Source organism: Nicotiana tabacum, chromosome 19 (genome assembly GCF_000715075.1).
Source record: "Nicotiana tabacum cultivar K326 chromosome 19, ASM71507v2, whole genome shotgun sequence".
NCBI lineage: Eukaryota > Viridiplantae > Streptophyta > Magnoliopsida > Solanales > Solanaceae > Nicotiana > Nicotiana tabacum.
The window spans coordinates 86,422,803-86,439,294 of NC_134098.1; the positions used below are offsets into that span (position 1 = coordinate 86,422,803).

The 16,492-nt window shown below is 40.5% G+C and overlaps 1 protein-coding gene across 2 annotated transcripts; it reads right to left on the reverse strand.

Moving 5' to 3' along the window:
* Nucleotides 1-12,195: 12,195 nt before the first annotated feature.
* Nucleotides 12,196-16,041, reverse strand: LOC107824064 (rop guanine nucleotide exchange factor 1-like). Of its 2 annotated transcripts, XM_075238153.1 has the most exons (5): nucleotides 15,466-16,041; nucleotides 15,167-15,283; nucleotides 14,545-15,083; nucleotides 13,344-13,697; nucleotides 12,196-12,896 (listed from the first exon to the last, which is right to left on the reverse strand). In XM_075238153.1, exons 1-5 carry the CDS (start codon nucleotides 15,761-15,763, stop codon nucleotides 12,471-12,473), a joined length of 1,734 nt encoding a protein of 577 aa, XP_075094254.1. In that variant the 5' UTR covers nucleotides 15,764-16,041; the 3' UTR covers nucleotides 12,196-12,470. The 2 variants fall into 2 exon arrangements, with proteins under 2 accessions (XP_075094254.1, XP_075094255.1); XM_075238154.1 differs by lacking the exon at nucleotides 15,167-15,283 and having other exon boundaries at nucleotides 15,466-16,001.
* Between the last annotated feature and the right edge of the window lie 451 nt (nucleotides 16,042-16,492).

Consider the following 16,492-nt stretch of genomic DNA (forward strand, 5'->3'; position numbering starts at 1 on the left):
GGATTTCAGCACGGTCCAGTTGGATAGTGATTTACCTTATGATGTGGAGCCGATGACCATTTTGGGGCGGCAGGTGCGAAAGTTGAGGTCAAAGGATATAGCTTCAGTGAAAGTGTAGTGGAGAGGTCAGCCCGTGGAGGAGGCTACTTGGGAGACCGAGCGGGAGATGCGGAGCAGATATCCACATCTATTTATGGCTCTAGGTATATTTCTAGACCCGTTCGAGGACGAACATTTGTTTAAGAAGGGGAGGATGTAACGACTCGGCCGGTCGTTTCGAGAGTTGTAGCCCTGTTTCCCCCATTTTTCTGCTTCATTTGTGTTTTACAGTTGTATTATGACTTACCGGGTTAGTTGGTTTGGGTTCGGAGTGATTTCGGAAGGAATTGAGACACTTAGTCTCTTATTTGGAAGCTTAAGCTGGAAAAGTTGACCAGATGTTGACTTATGTGTAAACGACCACGAATTTGAATTTTTATGGTTTGGAGGTCCATAGTAGAATTAGGCTTGAATTGGCGAAAATTAAAATTTTGGCAAATTTGACCAGGAGTGGACTTTTTGATATCGGGGTCGGATTGGATTTCCGGAAGTTAGACTAGGTCTATGGTGTCATTTATGATTTGTGTGCAAAATTTGGGGTCAATCGGACGTGATTTGATATGTTTGGACGTCGTTTGTAGAATTTGGAAATTTTAAAGTTCTCTAGGCTTGAATCCGTGTGTAATTCATGTTTACGATGTTGTTGGAGGTGATTTGAGGATTCTACAAAGTTCGTATCGGGGTATCAGACTTGTTGGTATATTTGGTTGAGGTCTCGAGGGCCTCGGGTTAATTTCGGGTGGTTAACAGAACAAGTTTTGAGGTTTGAAGGCTGCTGAAGTTTGGACTGAGCTGGTGTAATAGCACCTGTGGAATTTTCATCGCAGGTACTAGCCCGCAGAAGCTGAGAGGAACGTCGCAGGTGCGGGCAAGTCCAGGAAGATCAGGGGTCGCAGGTGCGAAGGAATGCACCTGTGGTAGCGCATATGCAGACAAGAGGGCGCAGGTGCGAGCCCTGGGATTCAAGTGACTTCCGCAGAAGCGGCACTTTTACCGTAGAAGCGGAGCCCGCAGGAGCGGAGTATTAGCCGCAGGTGCGGAAAAAAAACTGGGCAGAACCTATAAATAGAAGACTCCGAGATTTTTCACCATTTTCATCATTTTTAGCTCGGAATTTGGGGAGTTTGAGAGGGATTTCGAAGTAATCACTGAGGCAAGTTCCTTGTGCCTATTTATCTTCAATAAAGGTGTTTCCCCACTGATTGTACACCTAATTAGTGAGATTTTAAAGTGAAATTTGAGAGTTTAGGGCTTGAGAATTGGAGAGTGAAATTTGGGAATTTGGATGACCAAATGGTGTCGGATTTTGATAAATTTAGTATGGTTAGAATAATTTAGTAGTTTTCTTGTGGAATTGATCCCTTTAGCCTATATTAATTGTATTGTACTACTTGTGGCTAGATTCAGGACATTCGGAGGCCGACTCGCGAGGCAAGGGCATTTTGGAGTAGAGCTTTGCTCTGATTGAGGTAAGTAACAGTTATAAATCTGGTCCTGAGAGTATAAAACCCCGGACGTTGTGCTATATGATTACTTTGTAGGTGACGCACATCCTAGGTGACGGGCTTGTGGGCGTGCACCGTGGGGATTGTGACTTGGTCCGTCCCGTGGAACCGTAAATTGGAATAACTTGTTATTAGCTATATGTTTCTCTCAGTGTTATAGAAATTGGACTGAAATCTATGTTAGAAATCATACTTAAGCTATATGATGTCACTGTTGGGATCTGCAGAGGTCGTGTACTTGTTGAAGTAGCTTCTTTTTGCTTTCTTGTACTCAGTCATGGTTTTACTTATTTATCATACCTCCATCTTTTCTTATTCCTTGTTGATACATGTTATTATCTCTATTTGGACTGGTTTATATGATTTCTGAGAGCCCGGGGGACTGGAGAGGTTAGTGACTGAGATAGGGCCTGAGTGCCGAGCTATGAGTTGTATGCCGCACGCCGCAGAGATATAGCGCTTGGGCTGAAGGAGCCCCTCCGAAGTCTGTACACTCCCAGTAAGCGCAGGTACCTATTGAGTGTGAGTACTGAGGGCTGAGAGTCAAGTGATTGAGCTGTTGAGATGAGTTAAGTGACAGTAGCCCTGTGAGACTGTACTTGCCTTCATTTGTTATTTCACTTAGTTGCTATCTGTCAGTGTTGTGAAATTTCTGAAAGATTTTATATCTGGTTTACTTGAACTTGAAACTGTATAAAACTGATTGACCTAAACTTCCGGATTGAAAGCATGCCTATTCTTTACTGAAATTACTGAAATGAATTGTACTTGTATAGCTCGTTACTGCTTCTCAGTTCCTTATTTGTTTCTGTTACTTACTGAGTTGGAAGTACTCACGTTACTCCCTACACCTTGTGTGGAGATCCATGTGTGCCCGATCACAGAGGATATTGAGCTCGTGCGTGGTGGATTACCGGAGATTTACGAGGTAGCTGCCGGCGTCCGCAGTCCTTGTTCTCTTTCTTTGTTATTTCTTTTCTTTCCTGTATTGACATTTAGACTCAGACTATTGTAAACACTGTTTCTTAGAATGGAGGTCTAGTTGCTCATGACTTGGTGATACCCCGATGTTTGGGGCTATCCTTCTGCATTGTATTTTGAGTTTAACTCCTGTTGTTTTTATGAAAACTTTGTTATGAAAAAACTTTTGGATTATCTTTTATGAAGTATCGGAGTATTTTGAAAGTCAGCTTGTCTAGTACTATCGATAGGCGTCATCACGACATGTTAGAATTTTGGGTCGTGACACAATCCCCTCAATACAATTCTCCTCCAAAACATGTCTATTCTGTCAAAAGCAGTTGAAACGAGCATAGCTCCTGGATTGTCAGATGGATGAAGATGCATAGGATCACTTGGATCAATCCCTGTACTAATCGCAGTAACAGTGATGGTAGTTTCCACTCCAGTCGAATTGTCTTGGTCGAGAACGACCATGATTGAGTGAAATTGATGAAAAAAACAGAGGAATTTCAATTATCACAATTTCTGACAACAATTCGCTAACGAACAAACGAAATCCCCAAATATTAGGGCAAAGTACGAAATCTAACAAAATCGAACAAGGAGACGGATCAAAAACAAAGATGCAGGGGAAGATAATGTGCGGGATTAACCTCGCTCTGATACCATGTCAAGTTCGACACTGAGAATCAGTGAGAACGAGCTCAACCATACCTTCCATGGTGGGAGATGAAGCTTCTAGAACTCAGCGAGAGAGAGTGAAATTGATGAAATGAAGCTCTGCTTTCATTAAGGACAAATATATATATATATATATATATATATATATATATATATATATATATATATATATATATATATATATATATATATATACACACACACACACACACACTGCTAACTAACACTAATCGACATAACTAACACTAACAGTGCTTAAATACCTAATTGTTTAACTACCTAACTGATTATGAAAACTAAGTATTAAATAATATATTTCAATAGTTTTGATTTTCAATTGAATAGTATATCTCAACTATTTTAATTATAATACTCAAATTTAAATAAAATAACTTTAGCAGTATGTTATCTAAGTATATTTAACTATTCAGCAAAGAAGTAGTATACTCTAGTTGCCCGGTTATCTTAGTAGTAATGTTGTCATTGTCCTGTGATGATTAAATAAAATAAATTATGTCAATTCTGACACATAAATTTTTTTACCCAATAAATTATATTCTACGTTTTTAAAAAAAAATTCAAAGTATGTTTGTTTTTCGTAAGATGCTTTTGTAGAATCTAATTTATATATGAACTATACGGTAGCTCTTAAAAGATAAATTTTATGAAGTCATGATTGACCGTCGAAAGATTGATTTATGAACCGATTGCTTAACATTGTTATATAGTTATCTATGTAAGTTAATGCTCAATATATATACTTTTACTATCACTCTGTTAGATGATATTATACATTCTTCAACTATCATACTATCATTACTCTTTTGTCCTATATAAGTTATAATAATACATTGTTTGAAAAAAAAATGAGTCGTTTCTTTCCAACAAGGGAACAGAAGAGTTTGACACTTTTTCGCTCTAAAACCCTTCTAATACAAGTCACTTGGTATATATCCACGCAATGTATTTTTTGCTCTGAAATCTCAAATACTAATTTGGGTATAATGAGAAATTTATTTCGAATCTGTTTGGGTTTTTTTTAACGTGTTTGATTGAAGTTAGATTTGATTTTTTTTAGTTGCCTGAATTTGAATGATCCACGTTTAGTTATATTCGGATCTATTTATATTCATTTGTTATCCCTTAAGTTTAGTTCCATTTGAATTTTGTTGCCAGTGGTTTAAGATTTATGAGTCGATTTTGAAAATGGTTAACTGATAACTTAAACAGTGGTGTTTTGATCTAAATGGTTTGTTTAGTTTTTTCCTTTACTGAATTTCTCTGGTTTTTTCCTTTACTGAAAGTGGTATAAGCTTGTGAGTCGATTCTGAAGTTGTTTGTTGATTGTAACAAATATTGGGCATATTTTTGCTTTGTGGTTCCTTTCTTGTGGGTAGTGGGCTTAAACGGGCTGAACCATTTAAGACCGCGACCGGGAAGGTGAGCCTGGCAAGTGGGTCGGTCCTTAGCCTGAGGCTCGCGAGACCGGACCGTTTGGGACCGGGACCAGACCGGTCCTAGCGGGCCTAAACGGTCCCAACGGCCATAATTTTGATTAAAAAAAAAAAAATCTGTCAGTTTGGGCATTTAAAATCTAGTTGTTTCCTCTGCCAAAATAACCATTTGCTATTTACAAAATAGCCATTGAACCCCCCAACTTTGTTTTAACCCCAAACCTTTTATAATTACACTTTTTTCCTATTTTCAACTATAAATACCCCCTCATTCTTTTATTTTTATCACAAAATTATCAATCTCTCTCGATCTCTCTTATATTATGATCCAAAAAAAGATCGGGAAGAATTGGCAAAAATGATTACTATTATGTTCTTACCCTATAATTCATATAACATCCTAAATTTTAATATATATATATATATATATATATATATATATATATATATATATATATTAAGATGTATATATAGTATAGTATAGAGTATATATATAAGCTATATTCGATATTATATTAAGATGTATATATAGTATAGTATAGTATATATATAAGCTTATATATATATCGAATATAGCTTATATATATACTATACTATACTATATATACATCTTAATATATATAAGCTATATTTACTATACTAAGATATACTATACTATACTATTTTTGTCTTTAAATTTGAATTAAAAAATTTAGGTCACAATTCTATAATATAATTTACAAGGAATTCCCTTAGATATTTTTATTACCATTTTTTTTCTCTAACTTCTATAAATAAAAATTAAAAAAATAGAAAGTATTTGTTGGACCCACTTAGGCCCACTTAGCCCGGGACCATTACTTCGTGGTCCCGGTCCCGGGCCGGTTCTAACAAGAAGCCCGGGCTCACTTAGGACCGTTTAAGTTGGGATCGGGCCCACTTAGGACCAGTCCACGAAGTCCACTTAGGACCGGGCCCGACTCACATGCCACCCTTAGTATGGCTATAAAAGCCCAGGAAAAGCAGGGCTCGAAAGTCTAAGACTGACCCCGCCGTTATGTTTGCCGATGTAGTCCAAACACTGCGAGATGAAGAAGAGGAGGGAGAAGGTGATGACTGTCTGCTGGTGGCTCGGAAGAGAGGAGACATCGAAGCTTCGAAGCTTTGAGAACTGCTGAGCCGGTGACGGTCAAGGAGGTTCAGCCGCAGAACGAGGTGATCTCGGAGGAAGGTCCAAGCAGAGTCCCCGAGTCATCGAGTGTTAACGATGCCTCCTGTCGTGATGAGCAACCGGCGGGTGTGCCCAAAGGGTCTAGTTCTGAGGCCCTTCAAAGAGAAGAGAATGCCCCAAGTGATTCGCTCGGGAAAATTAACATTGATGATTCGCCGCCCGGCCCCATGTTCTTTGAGGGGCAGTTTCGGGATGCCCGGTCTGTGGGGACCCCCGATGTGGGGACGTCCCCCAAAGGGGATGATATATTTCGCGGCTGCTTCGCAAGGGTCGATGATGTTCCCGACCTGGACGCATCACTCATTTTTTATGAGGCTCAGCGGCTTCTGAACCAAGTGAGTTTTATCCCATGTTACCATGTTTGCGTTTGTTCTTATTTCTCTAAGTCTGATTTTCTTCCTTTCTGTACAGGCTATGACGCTCCATCGAGAAGCATCCTCCAAATACCGAGCCGAGCTGGCGTGATGTGAGGCCGATCTCAAAAAGCTTACGGAGGAGAGAGACGCCCTCAGACTCTTATATGTGCAAAAGGAAGAGGGGATCATGAGTATTCGAGCCGAGCTGACAAGAGCTCATCAAGATCAGACCGAGATTTTTGAACGGGTAATGTAAATTTTTGGGAGCTTGTTATGTATTAACTTGATATTGGCGACTAATACTTTAATCCTGTAGGTTCGGCAGAAGGCCGAATTGGTTGAGCAGCTTCGTGAGGAGGCCAAGATGAAAGAGGCAGAGACTTTGGGGTGGAAGCAGAATATGAACCGTCTCGCCTCGAAGAAAGATGCGGTTCGGGCCCAACTATCTTCGGTTGAGCGTCAAATCCAAAGTGTGGAGGAGGAGAACTTGGCCCGAGCCTAGAAGGTTGAAGAGCTCGAGACTCGATTGGCCGCTGAGCTTGCAAGGGCCACATCCGAGGCAGAGGCGCTCGTGGCCTCCTACCGAGCCGACGCTGAAGCCGCTAACACTCGGGCAAAGGAAATTTCAGACGCTGCTGAGGTTAGATTGTCCCGTGTTGTCGATCATGCTAGGCGCCAATCTCGAAGAGAGACTCTTGAGGAGGTACATGCTCGTGACTTCGACTTCACGGCTGATATTCAGAGTGTGAAGGTTTTGGAGGACGAGGATGGAGCTTTGCTTTCCGATGATAAAGACTCTGCGAGTGGATCCGAGAGCGGAGGAGATGAAGATGAAGCTCTCGAAGATGCGGCTCCCGAGGCGGACTAGGCACTTAGGATTTTTTCTCCCTTTGATTTTTGTGTAAGACCATGTGTGGCCTTTGTAAATACTTTGCATATATGAAAGATTCCTTTTCTTTCCGTTTGGTCTCCGATTAATGATCTATGATAAATTCTGTTTTGCCATTGCCTTGTGAAAATTTTGTTGCAGTCAGGTTGTTGTAGCCTCTATAATCGAGTGAGCAATAGCTCAAACTCATAGTAGAAAAAACCCTTAGGTTTGTTTAGTTAAGCGAGGGTGAGTCCCCGAGCTCAACAATATGTTCGGGATTTTGATTTCGGATGGCTTGATCGAAGCCGTAATTGTACTATTTTTATAGTCGAGTTCGAGTAAGTTTCAAACTCACAGTAACAGACCCCTTAAGGTTTTATATCAAATAATGATGAATCCTTGAGATGTATTCAAGTTAGTTTTATTTGAGTTCGGAATAGTGGAACCCTTAGGTCTGAATTGAGTGAGAACAAAATCTCGAACTCTAAGTGTATTGGCCCTTAGGCTCTTTAGATTGGGCCGATATGGCCTCTAAAATATGGCTATTTTTTCCTTTTTTCGGCTTATAAGACTTAGTAAAAAATTTCGTTATGCCTTAACACGTATTCTTTACCCATTGAGTTTTTTTAGGGTTCGATGTCGATTGAAACCCCTTTGCTTTTTGTGCCTTAGCACGTTTGTGTTAAGATAGATTGATACCTCTTAAGGTTTTTCGAGGGTTGATTTTATCGAAGCCCTTTTGATTACTTGCCGAGGGTAGCCTTTTTTAACCAGTTTTTCAAAGAATCCGAAGGCCTATTTTTATTGCAGGATTCGGACGTCTCCGAGCCGCCTTAATTTGGCTGTAGCTTTTGGGTATGCCTCTTGGGCTTATTTCCCAATAACACTTTGAAATTGTTCGAAGTGTTAGTCCCCAAGAATAATGGCCTTGGCCTATAGATCAAGGGGTACCTCTCTGAGGTCTTATGAATTTGAGTTTAGATTACTCGAATATGTCGATCGTCGACGGCAGTACCCGAGTGTACGAGGTATATTTGCACTTGGCCCTTGAGTCATTTCTCACAAAATCATAAGTATAGAGCTTGTATAGTAGAAAATTTTCTTGGAGACATAAGATGTTTGATATAGAAACAATGCTTCTTTGTATAATTTATACATGCGTACATGTTTTGCCATCGGGGCTCGGCTAATCTATATGGACACGATTCATTCGACCGAAGTGATTTCCTCGAAAGTGTAACATCCGAGGGTGATGCCCTCCAGTATTCGAGGTTGATTGTAAAGAAGCCTTGGATACTATTGAATTGTCCTCAGTTAGCACATAATTGTTGCCTCGTTAAAAACCTCGCCGGAAAAAACCACTTGGGACAAAAATCGATCTAAGGGAAAAAGAGTGCAACGCGTGCTTTAAAATCTGAGGTCTCGATGTCTTAGCAATAATACCGTTTGAGAAGCGATATGTTCCAATTATTTGGCAGTTGTTCGCAGTCCATCATGCCGAGCTTATGAGATCACTTTCCGACTATGTCGAGGACTTGGTAGGGTCCCTCCCAATTTGGGCCGAGTTTCCCTTCATTAGGATCTCGAGTGTTGATGTTAACTTTTCTCAGGACTAAGTCCCCGACTCTGAAGTGGCGAAGGTTGGTTCTCCTATTGTAGTATCTTTCGATTCGTTATTTTGTGCAACCATTCGAACGAGTGCGACTTCTCATTTTTCATCCAATAATTTGAGGCTAGTATTCATAGTCTCGTGATTTGATTCTTTTATTGTATGTCGAAACCTGGCACTGGGTTCCCCGACTTTGACTGGAATCAAGGCTTTGGAGCCATATACTAAGGAGAACGGGGTTGCCCCGTACTGGACTTTGATGTTGTTCAACCTTTTCTTTAGGTTTTAAATGATAGTCTTGTTCGTCGATTCGGCCAGTCCGTTCCTACTAGGGTGATACGGCGTTGATAATATTTTTTTTATTTTGTGGTCTTCGAGAAATTTCGTTACCTTGCTGCCGATAAATTGTTTTCCATTGTCACACACTATTTCGGCAGGTATCCCAAATCGACATACGATGTGATCCCAGATGAAGTCTATAACCTCTTTCTCTCTCATTTTCTCGAACGCATGTGCTTCAACCCATTTAGAGAAATAGACAGTCATAAATAAAATGAATTTAGCTTTACCTGGGGCCGATGGCAGAGGGCCGACGATATCCATCCTTCATTTCATGAATGGCCATGTAGATAGGACTGAATGAAGTTGTTCTCCGGGCTGATGGATCATCGATGCAAACCTTTGACATTTATCACATTTTCGAACAAACTCCATAGTGTCTTTTTCCATGCTATCCCAGTAGTATCCTGCTCTAATGATTTTGTGAATCAGTGATTCGGCGTCGGAGTGGTTCCCACAAGTGCCTTCATGGACCTCTCGTAAAACATAATTGGTGTCTCCTTGTCCTAAGCATACTTCCAATGGTCCATCGAATGTCCTTCTGTATAATGTTCCATCTTCAGCCAATGTGAATCGAGCAGCTTTGGTTCATAGGGCCCTCGACTCATTAGGGTCCTATGGGAGCTTTCCGCTCTTCAAGTATTTAATATATTTATTCCTCCAATCCTAGGTTAAGCTTGTAGAGTTTATCTCGGTGTGACCTTCCTCGATCACGGATCTCGAGATTTGAACGATAGTCCCCGAGCTGATCTCATATTCCTCGACCGATGACCCCAAATTTGCAAGTGCATCGGCCTCGCTGCTTTGTTCTCGAGGTACATGCTGTAAAGTCCATTCCTTGAAACGGTGCAAGGTTACCTACAGCTTGTCCAAATACCTTTGCATTATATCCTCTCGAACTTCGAAGGTTTTTTTTTACTTGGTTCACCACCAGTAAAGAGTCACACTTGGCTTCAATGACTTCTGCTCCCAAGCTTTTAGCTAGCTCGAGACCTGCAACCATGGCTTCGTACTCGGCCTCATTGTTAGTCAACCTAAAAGTTTTGATAGATTACCTAATAGTGCTACCCGTGGGCGGCTTCAAAACGATGCCTAACCCGGACCCCTTCACATTCGAAGCATCGTCCGTGAAAAGGGTCCATACCCCCGATGATGTACCCGATTTTAACAAGAGTTCATTTTCAACTTCGAGGGTTGGTGTGAAATCGGACACAAAGTCCACTAAAATTTGAAACTTGATGGTCGTCCGGGGTTGATATTCGATATCGTACCCACTGAGTTCGATGGCCCATTTGGCCAATCGGCCCGATTGTACGGGCTTGTGCAAAATATTACGAAGTGGGTAAGTGGTTAGTACGCATATGGGTGACATTGAAAGTATGGTCTTAACTTTCTAGAGGCGCTTATCAGTGCAAGTGCCAATTTCTCTAAGTGTGGATATCTAGTTTCTGCTTCTCCTAAGGTTCGACTTACATAATAAACGGAAAATTACGTACCTTGCTCTTCTCGAACTAGGACATCACTTACCGCGATTTCTGATACTGCCAAGTACAAGTAAAGTTTCTCATCTGCCTTTGGAGTGTGAAGCAGTGATGGGCTCGATAGGTATCACTTCAATTCCTCCAATGCTTGTTGGCATTCCGGGGTCCAGGCGAAATCGTTCTTCTTTTTTAGTAGAGAGAAAAATTTGTGGTCGATCCGACGACCTCGAAATGAATCGGCCTAAGGCAGCTATCCGTCCAGTTAGCCTCTGCACGGCTTTTACACTGTCCACGACGGTGATGTCTTCGATGGCCTTGATTTTATCGGGGTTGATCTCGATCCCCCGATTCGATACCATGAAGCCAAGGAACTTGCCCGAACCGATCCCGAAAGCACATTTCTCGGGGTTGAGCTTCATGTTGTATTTCCTGAAAATCTTGAACGTTTCCTGCAAATGAGCCTAGGTCACTAGATCGGCCTTTTATGCGTACACTCCCATCGAGATCTGTGCCTAGGTCCACATTTAAAGCAACGTGTGAACTGACATCGACTGGGTTGGCAACCGGTGCTCCCCCGAGATTAGCCTGTGGCACCTCGACTCCTGGAGCAATCACATTTTCGTTTTCACCGTGGAGTCCGAGGCCATTGTCACCGTGAGTGGATGCATTTTGTGAGTTTGACATGTTTTAACCTTAAAGCAAAGATACTTGACAAGAACAAGCGTAAAGTAGTGTGTTTTACCAGAATCAGTACTGAACAATCACTATTATCTTTAGCCCCACGATGGGCGCCAAACTGTTTACCCTAAAAATTGAGTAACAATTAAACTTATATTGTGATTTTAAGGATATGTGATTTAACCCAGTACCAATTGATAAACAACGAATTAAATAGATAAATTGGACAATAAAATAAATCAAACTAGTCTGCAAATAATGCATCGACCTCGATTCGAGATAGTCTCGAGGTTAGTTAATAAGAACAGTAGAGGATGGAACAAACAGCAATGAACAGTGATGAACAATAAGTAAAACAAAGAAAGTAACGTATGTGTATATTCTTATCAGTGAATAATCATTTTGCCCCTTCCAAGTGAATGATATCCCTCTTTATATAATAGAGGAATCCTAAATAAGATACAACTCTAATAACGGAAGTAGATCCCATGATTGTCACTAATAACCGCTTTGATTTGATTTGTTTCGGGATTTTCGCCGTAATCTTCGACCAGTTATTGATATCTCGTCATTCCGTTATTATCGTCATTCCGTTATTACGCCTTACTCGAAGTCAGTCATGCTTGATCTCGATTGTTGTTGGCCTCTATCTCAATGAACACTTCGATCTCCAGGCTTGATGTTCTATCTTCGAGCTCGAGCCCGATCTATTATGAGGTTACCCTCGGGGCAACTCCCCTGCCAACGAAATCGAATATACCCGATTTCGACCGTATACATAAAAGTAGGACAATTATTATTGGAAAATTTGGAAGTACGCCCCACAGCCCATTAGAGATGAACTGAGGGTGATAATAATTGAGATATTTGGTAAGTACTAAAAACACCTACTTCGCTTCCGGCTAGTATGTCAGAGTGCAAATATTGTAGACTGAAATATAAAACGTTATGCCATGGAGCAATCACCATTAAGATGCAATTAACTTTGCTACATCTAATGGTAGCTAGTCAAGCAGCAATTTCTTCTTTCTATACCACAAGAAAGCTGCTATCTTTCACTTGCCAGGCGAAAACTGTGCAACTACATTAATGCTATCCTTCTCAATGTAACAACCGATGAAGATCAGGGTGAAAATTTTAAACAACGCACTATCCTAAAAGAAATATACATGAAAAAGAGCATAATCGAGATCACGGCAGCCTCGACTAGTCATCTGTTAGTTCTCAGTCTCGTTCAGGAGCATCCTTAGAAGGTCTTCTTGCACTAAGGTTCCCTGCATATGACCACAATTTATCCAAATCCGTTGGCATCGCTTTCTCGAGTTTATCCGTTGGCGGTACCTTGGAACCAGCCTTAGAAGGAGAAACTGCCTTCCCTGGGCTACCAATCAGGGGAGATAAGCAAAAGGTTGGTGTAGCAAATGGAGAGGCATAAGGAGAGTGCTGAATAGAAAAAGGGCTTGGTGACATCCGCTTTTGGACTGGAAGACCACCCAAACCCCCCCTATTGAAAAGGGATATGGACTCTGCGGCAGCACAACGTTTTGTTGCATCATCTACGTATAACACATCATCAATCCTTGCCATAATGTTAAATGCCAAGCTCTCCATGACCCTTGAGTAGCTCTCAAGTATTGACTGCCCAACATCCTGCAGTAGAACACACCACGTTTTCAGAGAGCAGAATAGATAAAGACACTTGTGTCCCCTATCTAGCCAATTGTTATTGCATTTGCGATAAATGGACTAAAAATTCATTTCCTCTCTTCTCACACTACTTTATACGCTGCTTCTGATGCCATAGAAACATTTCATGAAATCACTATTCAAGATATAGAAATAGTACCAAGAATAAAGTTCCATAACATTAGATTAAAGGTACTCTTCACATCTTGAGGCCATGAATAACTAGAATTTCCGCTGCCTAAATGCCCCATTGCATAGTCAGTTATTATTAAGCAAGAAATGACTCATAATATTTCTTTTTGATGAAGAAATGACTCATAATATTTCTTCTCTTCTCAAAATAAATATCGCACTATGTCTCATATCTGCTCTACTTGTCAATTGCTCTACATAAGAGTTTGCATCACCTACCTTGTTATACTGTATCTTGTTCATGTCAAGTGCAGTTTGAGGAAGACCAGGGAAGCGAAGCCTGAGACTATGCAAGAGTGTTTCTGCTCGTTCTGCCAGATACTGATTCTTATCACCATCTCTAACAAGGCCCTTGACCTTCCCTCCCCATGATTTGCGTTTAGATTTCCTTTTATGTGGATGTTTCTTCTGATCCTTGAGCGTCCAAACATGCACAGCAGCCTCAATTCTATTTGCCACTTCCAGCGTATGGTGCTCCGATGACAAGTCCAGGCAATCAAGAAGACATTCAGGTGAGAACTTGTCAGCAGTGATGTAGCGATAGATGATATCACCTAAACAAGCTTTTCCACTCTGCAATAAGAATTTAAGAAACACTTAAAGAAATGAGCAGTTGCAACTGACAAGTAAAAGAACAATTCTTTTCATCAAACATGTACTCTAAATTGTCCTCGGGAGGATATCTGAATACCCATATGCAGACAGCACGCATTAACTTGCATTATATGTGCTCCCAAACTTTGAGAAGAATGTTCATTTCAATGTTCGGGTGCATGCACTTAAACAGCTAATCTTGATGAAGAATAAAGCTACATATTAATGGTACTAAATGCTCGAGAAGCTCCTTGTCAAAGGGATGGGCCAAAAAGCTGTTGGAACTACACGAGGATAACAACTGTGAATGCAGGGAAAAAAGAAAGAAATTATCTGAAAATTAATTTTCGAGATTTTTTATATAACAAGGAAACTTTATTTTGTTTCCTTTGACCGGTATTAAATGCACAAGAACCTCCTTCCCAGGGGATGGTCAAAAAAGTTGTTGGAACTATATGAGGAGAACTGCAAATTCAGGAAAAAGAAAACAGATTTTCTGAAAATTAATATTAGAGATCGTTTGATATAATACGGAAACTTCATTTTGTTACCTTTAACAGGTTTTTCTTTTCTACACCATCAATGTTAGATCACAATTTACATTAGACACCAGAGAACCTACTTCAACTCATTTTTTGGAAGCGATTTAAATAACGGATACAGCAACAATAACCAGTGGCGCGCAATGAAGGCGGCAAAAGAATCACAGCAAGTCAAGATATAGTATTTAAAGTAACCGACATTGGCTGTGTATACCAGCCCATTTTTTCAGATTAAGGCATGCCAGTAAATTTAACTTTAAGTAAGCTATTCAACTGGTTCCAACCTTCGGCAAAGATTCGACATAGGCACTTGGAGTCTCCATCTCAGCAAGTACATTACTGTTGATCGCCAATGCTGCCTTCAATATCTGGTTTGTGCAATCCCTACACTGCTGCAATCTCTTCCTTGCTTCTTCTGACAGCCCTTTTGGGGGAACTTTAGGGCATGGCAGCCACCACTTCTCTTCCTGCCGAACTGAAGGCCTACCAAACCCAATGCCCGAAGTATAGGAGTCACAGTCTTCTCCATCACCTAAAACTATGCCTCGATCCACATGCCAAAACTCTCTGTCACGAAATCCATCAAGTATGCTAATCAACATGGCATCAAGTTTCTTCAAAGCAGGCAAGTTCAGATATAAATCAGAACGCGGTTGCGTCGCCATTACTTCATACGTGCCTCCTCCAGGAAACTGTTGAATAGAAGGCACAAGCTCGACAATAGAGTCACTCACACACAACAACCACTCCATTTCCCTACACCACATTGCCTTCTTTTGAGCAGCCAGTGGTTCCAACCTCCATAATTCCCCAAATATAGTAGCTACAATCATCACACACAAAAAACCCAATTTCAATACAAAACCAGATGTAAAATTTTAATCTCTTTTTTCTTTTTACACTAACCAGAAAGATTTGTAATAGCGTTTGAGATTGCAAGTGCCGTACAAACCCCTTTACCCCCTCCAGACATGTCCTCACCAAGTAGCAGCTTAGCAAATCTCTCCTTCATCAGATCAATTTCTAAATCAAACAAAACCCAAAAAAATCAAAACAATAACCTACATTCTATAAAAATAAGAGTAAAGGCACGACAGCAGTAAATGTAACACACATCAACATATGCAGTAACAAATCTAGTCAATAAAGGCAATAATGAAGTCCATTACAATCTTTAAAAACCAAATTTCATAAAATGCACAAACCAGATAAATCTGCTTGGCGTTTCTCGGACTTGTCATTACAGAGCACTACATCTTTCCCGCCAATGACCGGGAACATGAATGGTGGTATCATTGGGGCTGGGAACTCCGATTTTGCGGCGAATCTCCGACAAGCGAGTGGAGACGACGCCATAGAGCTGGACGCGCCCTCAGCGTCATAGCGCCGACAGGAGAAACTGCTAGAAGAACTTTCGGACTCACTCACATCAGCACTTAAACTGTAGCTCCCACATCGCTCACTCTGCTGATCTGAACCTTCTTCAGATGATACACTCCCCATAGTAAAACCCAACCCACAATTTTTGTCTAAAATCCAGTAGTAAAAAGCAAGATCCTAGATGCAAATGATTGTAGTAACAGTGAAGTAAACGGGCTAAAATGGACAGACAGATTGTAAAGATATGGCAGTGGAGTTGGAGGAAGAAATGGTGGAGAGTGAAAAAGCGAAAGAGAAGATAAAGCAAAGAGCAGGTTCACATACAGTATTAGTACTATTTCAGTCGCATTTTCTCTCTCTAAGAAACAACACTGTGAAAAGAGTAGTGCGTACTGTACGATGAGACTATGAGAGTGAAAATGAGACGGCGTTAATAGTCACGACGTCCGTTTAGGTGAGAAGGAACGGCGTTAGTTGAGGAGTTGACGACAAAAAGGTACCCTACTATAGTAACTACGTAGCACCCGACACGGTCCTTTTCTTCGTTACGGAGCACTTGCCGTTGCCAGTTGCCAGTTGCCACCTCATCCGCTGGAATTTTGATGACTTGAGAAAATTTAACTTAGAGGAAGTCTTAAATATGAATTTTAAGAAAATATTACTTGTTTGAAATATGGTGAAATCGTTTTCTCATTTACACCAAATAAATAAATAAATATAAATATGTATTGTACATGAATTTTTTACATTTAATCATAATCAATTAAGATAATTTTTAAATATTAAAATCACTTAATCATGATAATTATTTAGCAAAAAATATTTATTGCAAACTACAAAAAGTTAATGGTT

Bases quoted from the DNA above. Each gene is read 5' to 3' on its own strand.
- LOC107824064 (XM_075238153.1), bottom strand. From the start codon at position 15,763: ATGGGGAGTGTATCATCTGAAGAAGGTTCAGATCAGCAGAGTGAGCGA. The intron at 13,698-14,544 runs GTTGGAACCAGT...TTCTTATTGCAG, and splicing joins ATGTCGAATCTTTGCCGAAG to AGTGGAAAAGCTTGTTTAGG. The intron at 12,897-13,343 runs GTAGGTGATGCA...GTTCTACTGCAG, and splicing joins ACAAGATACAGTATAACAAG to GATGTTGGGCAGTCAATACT.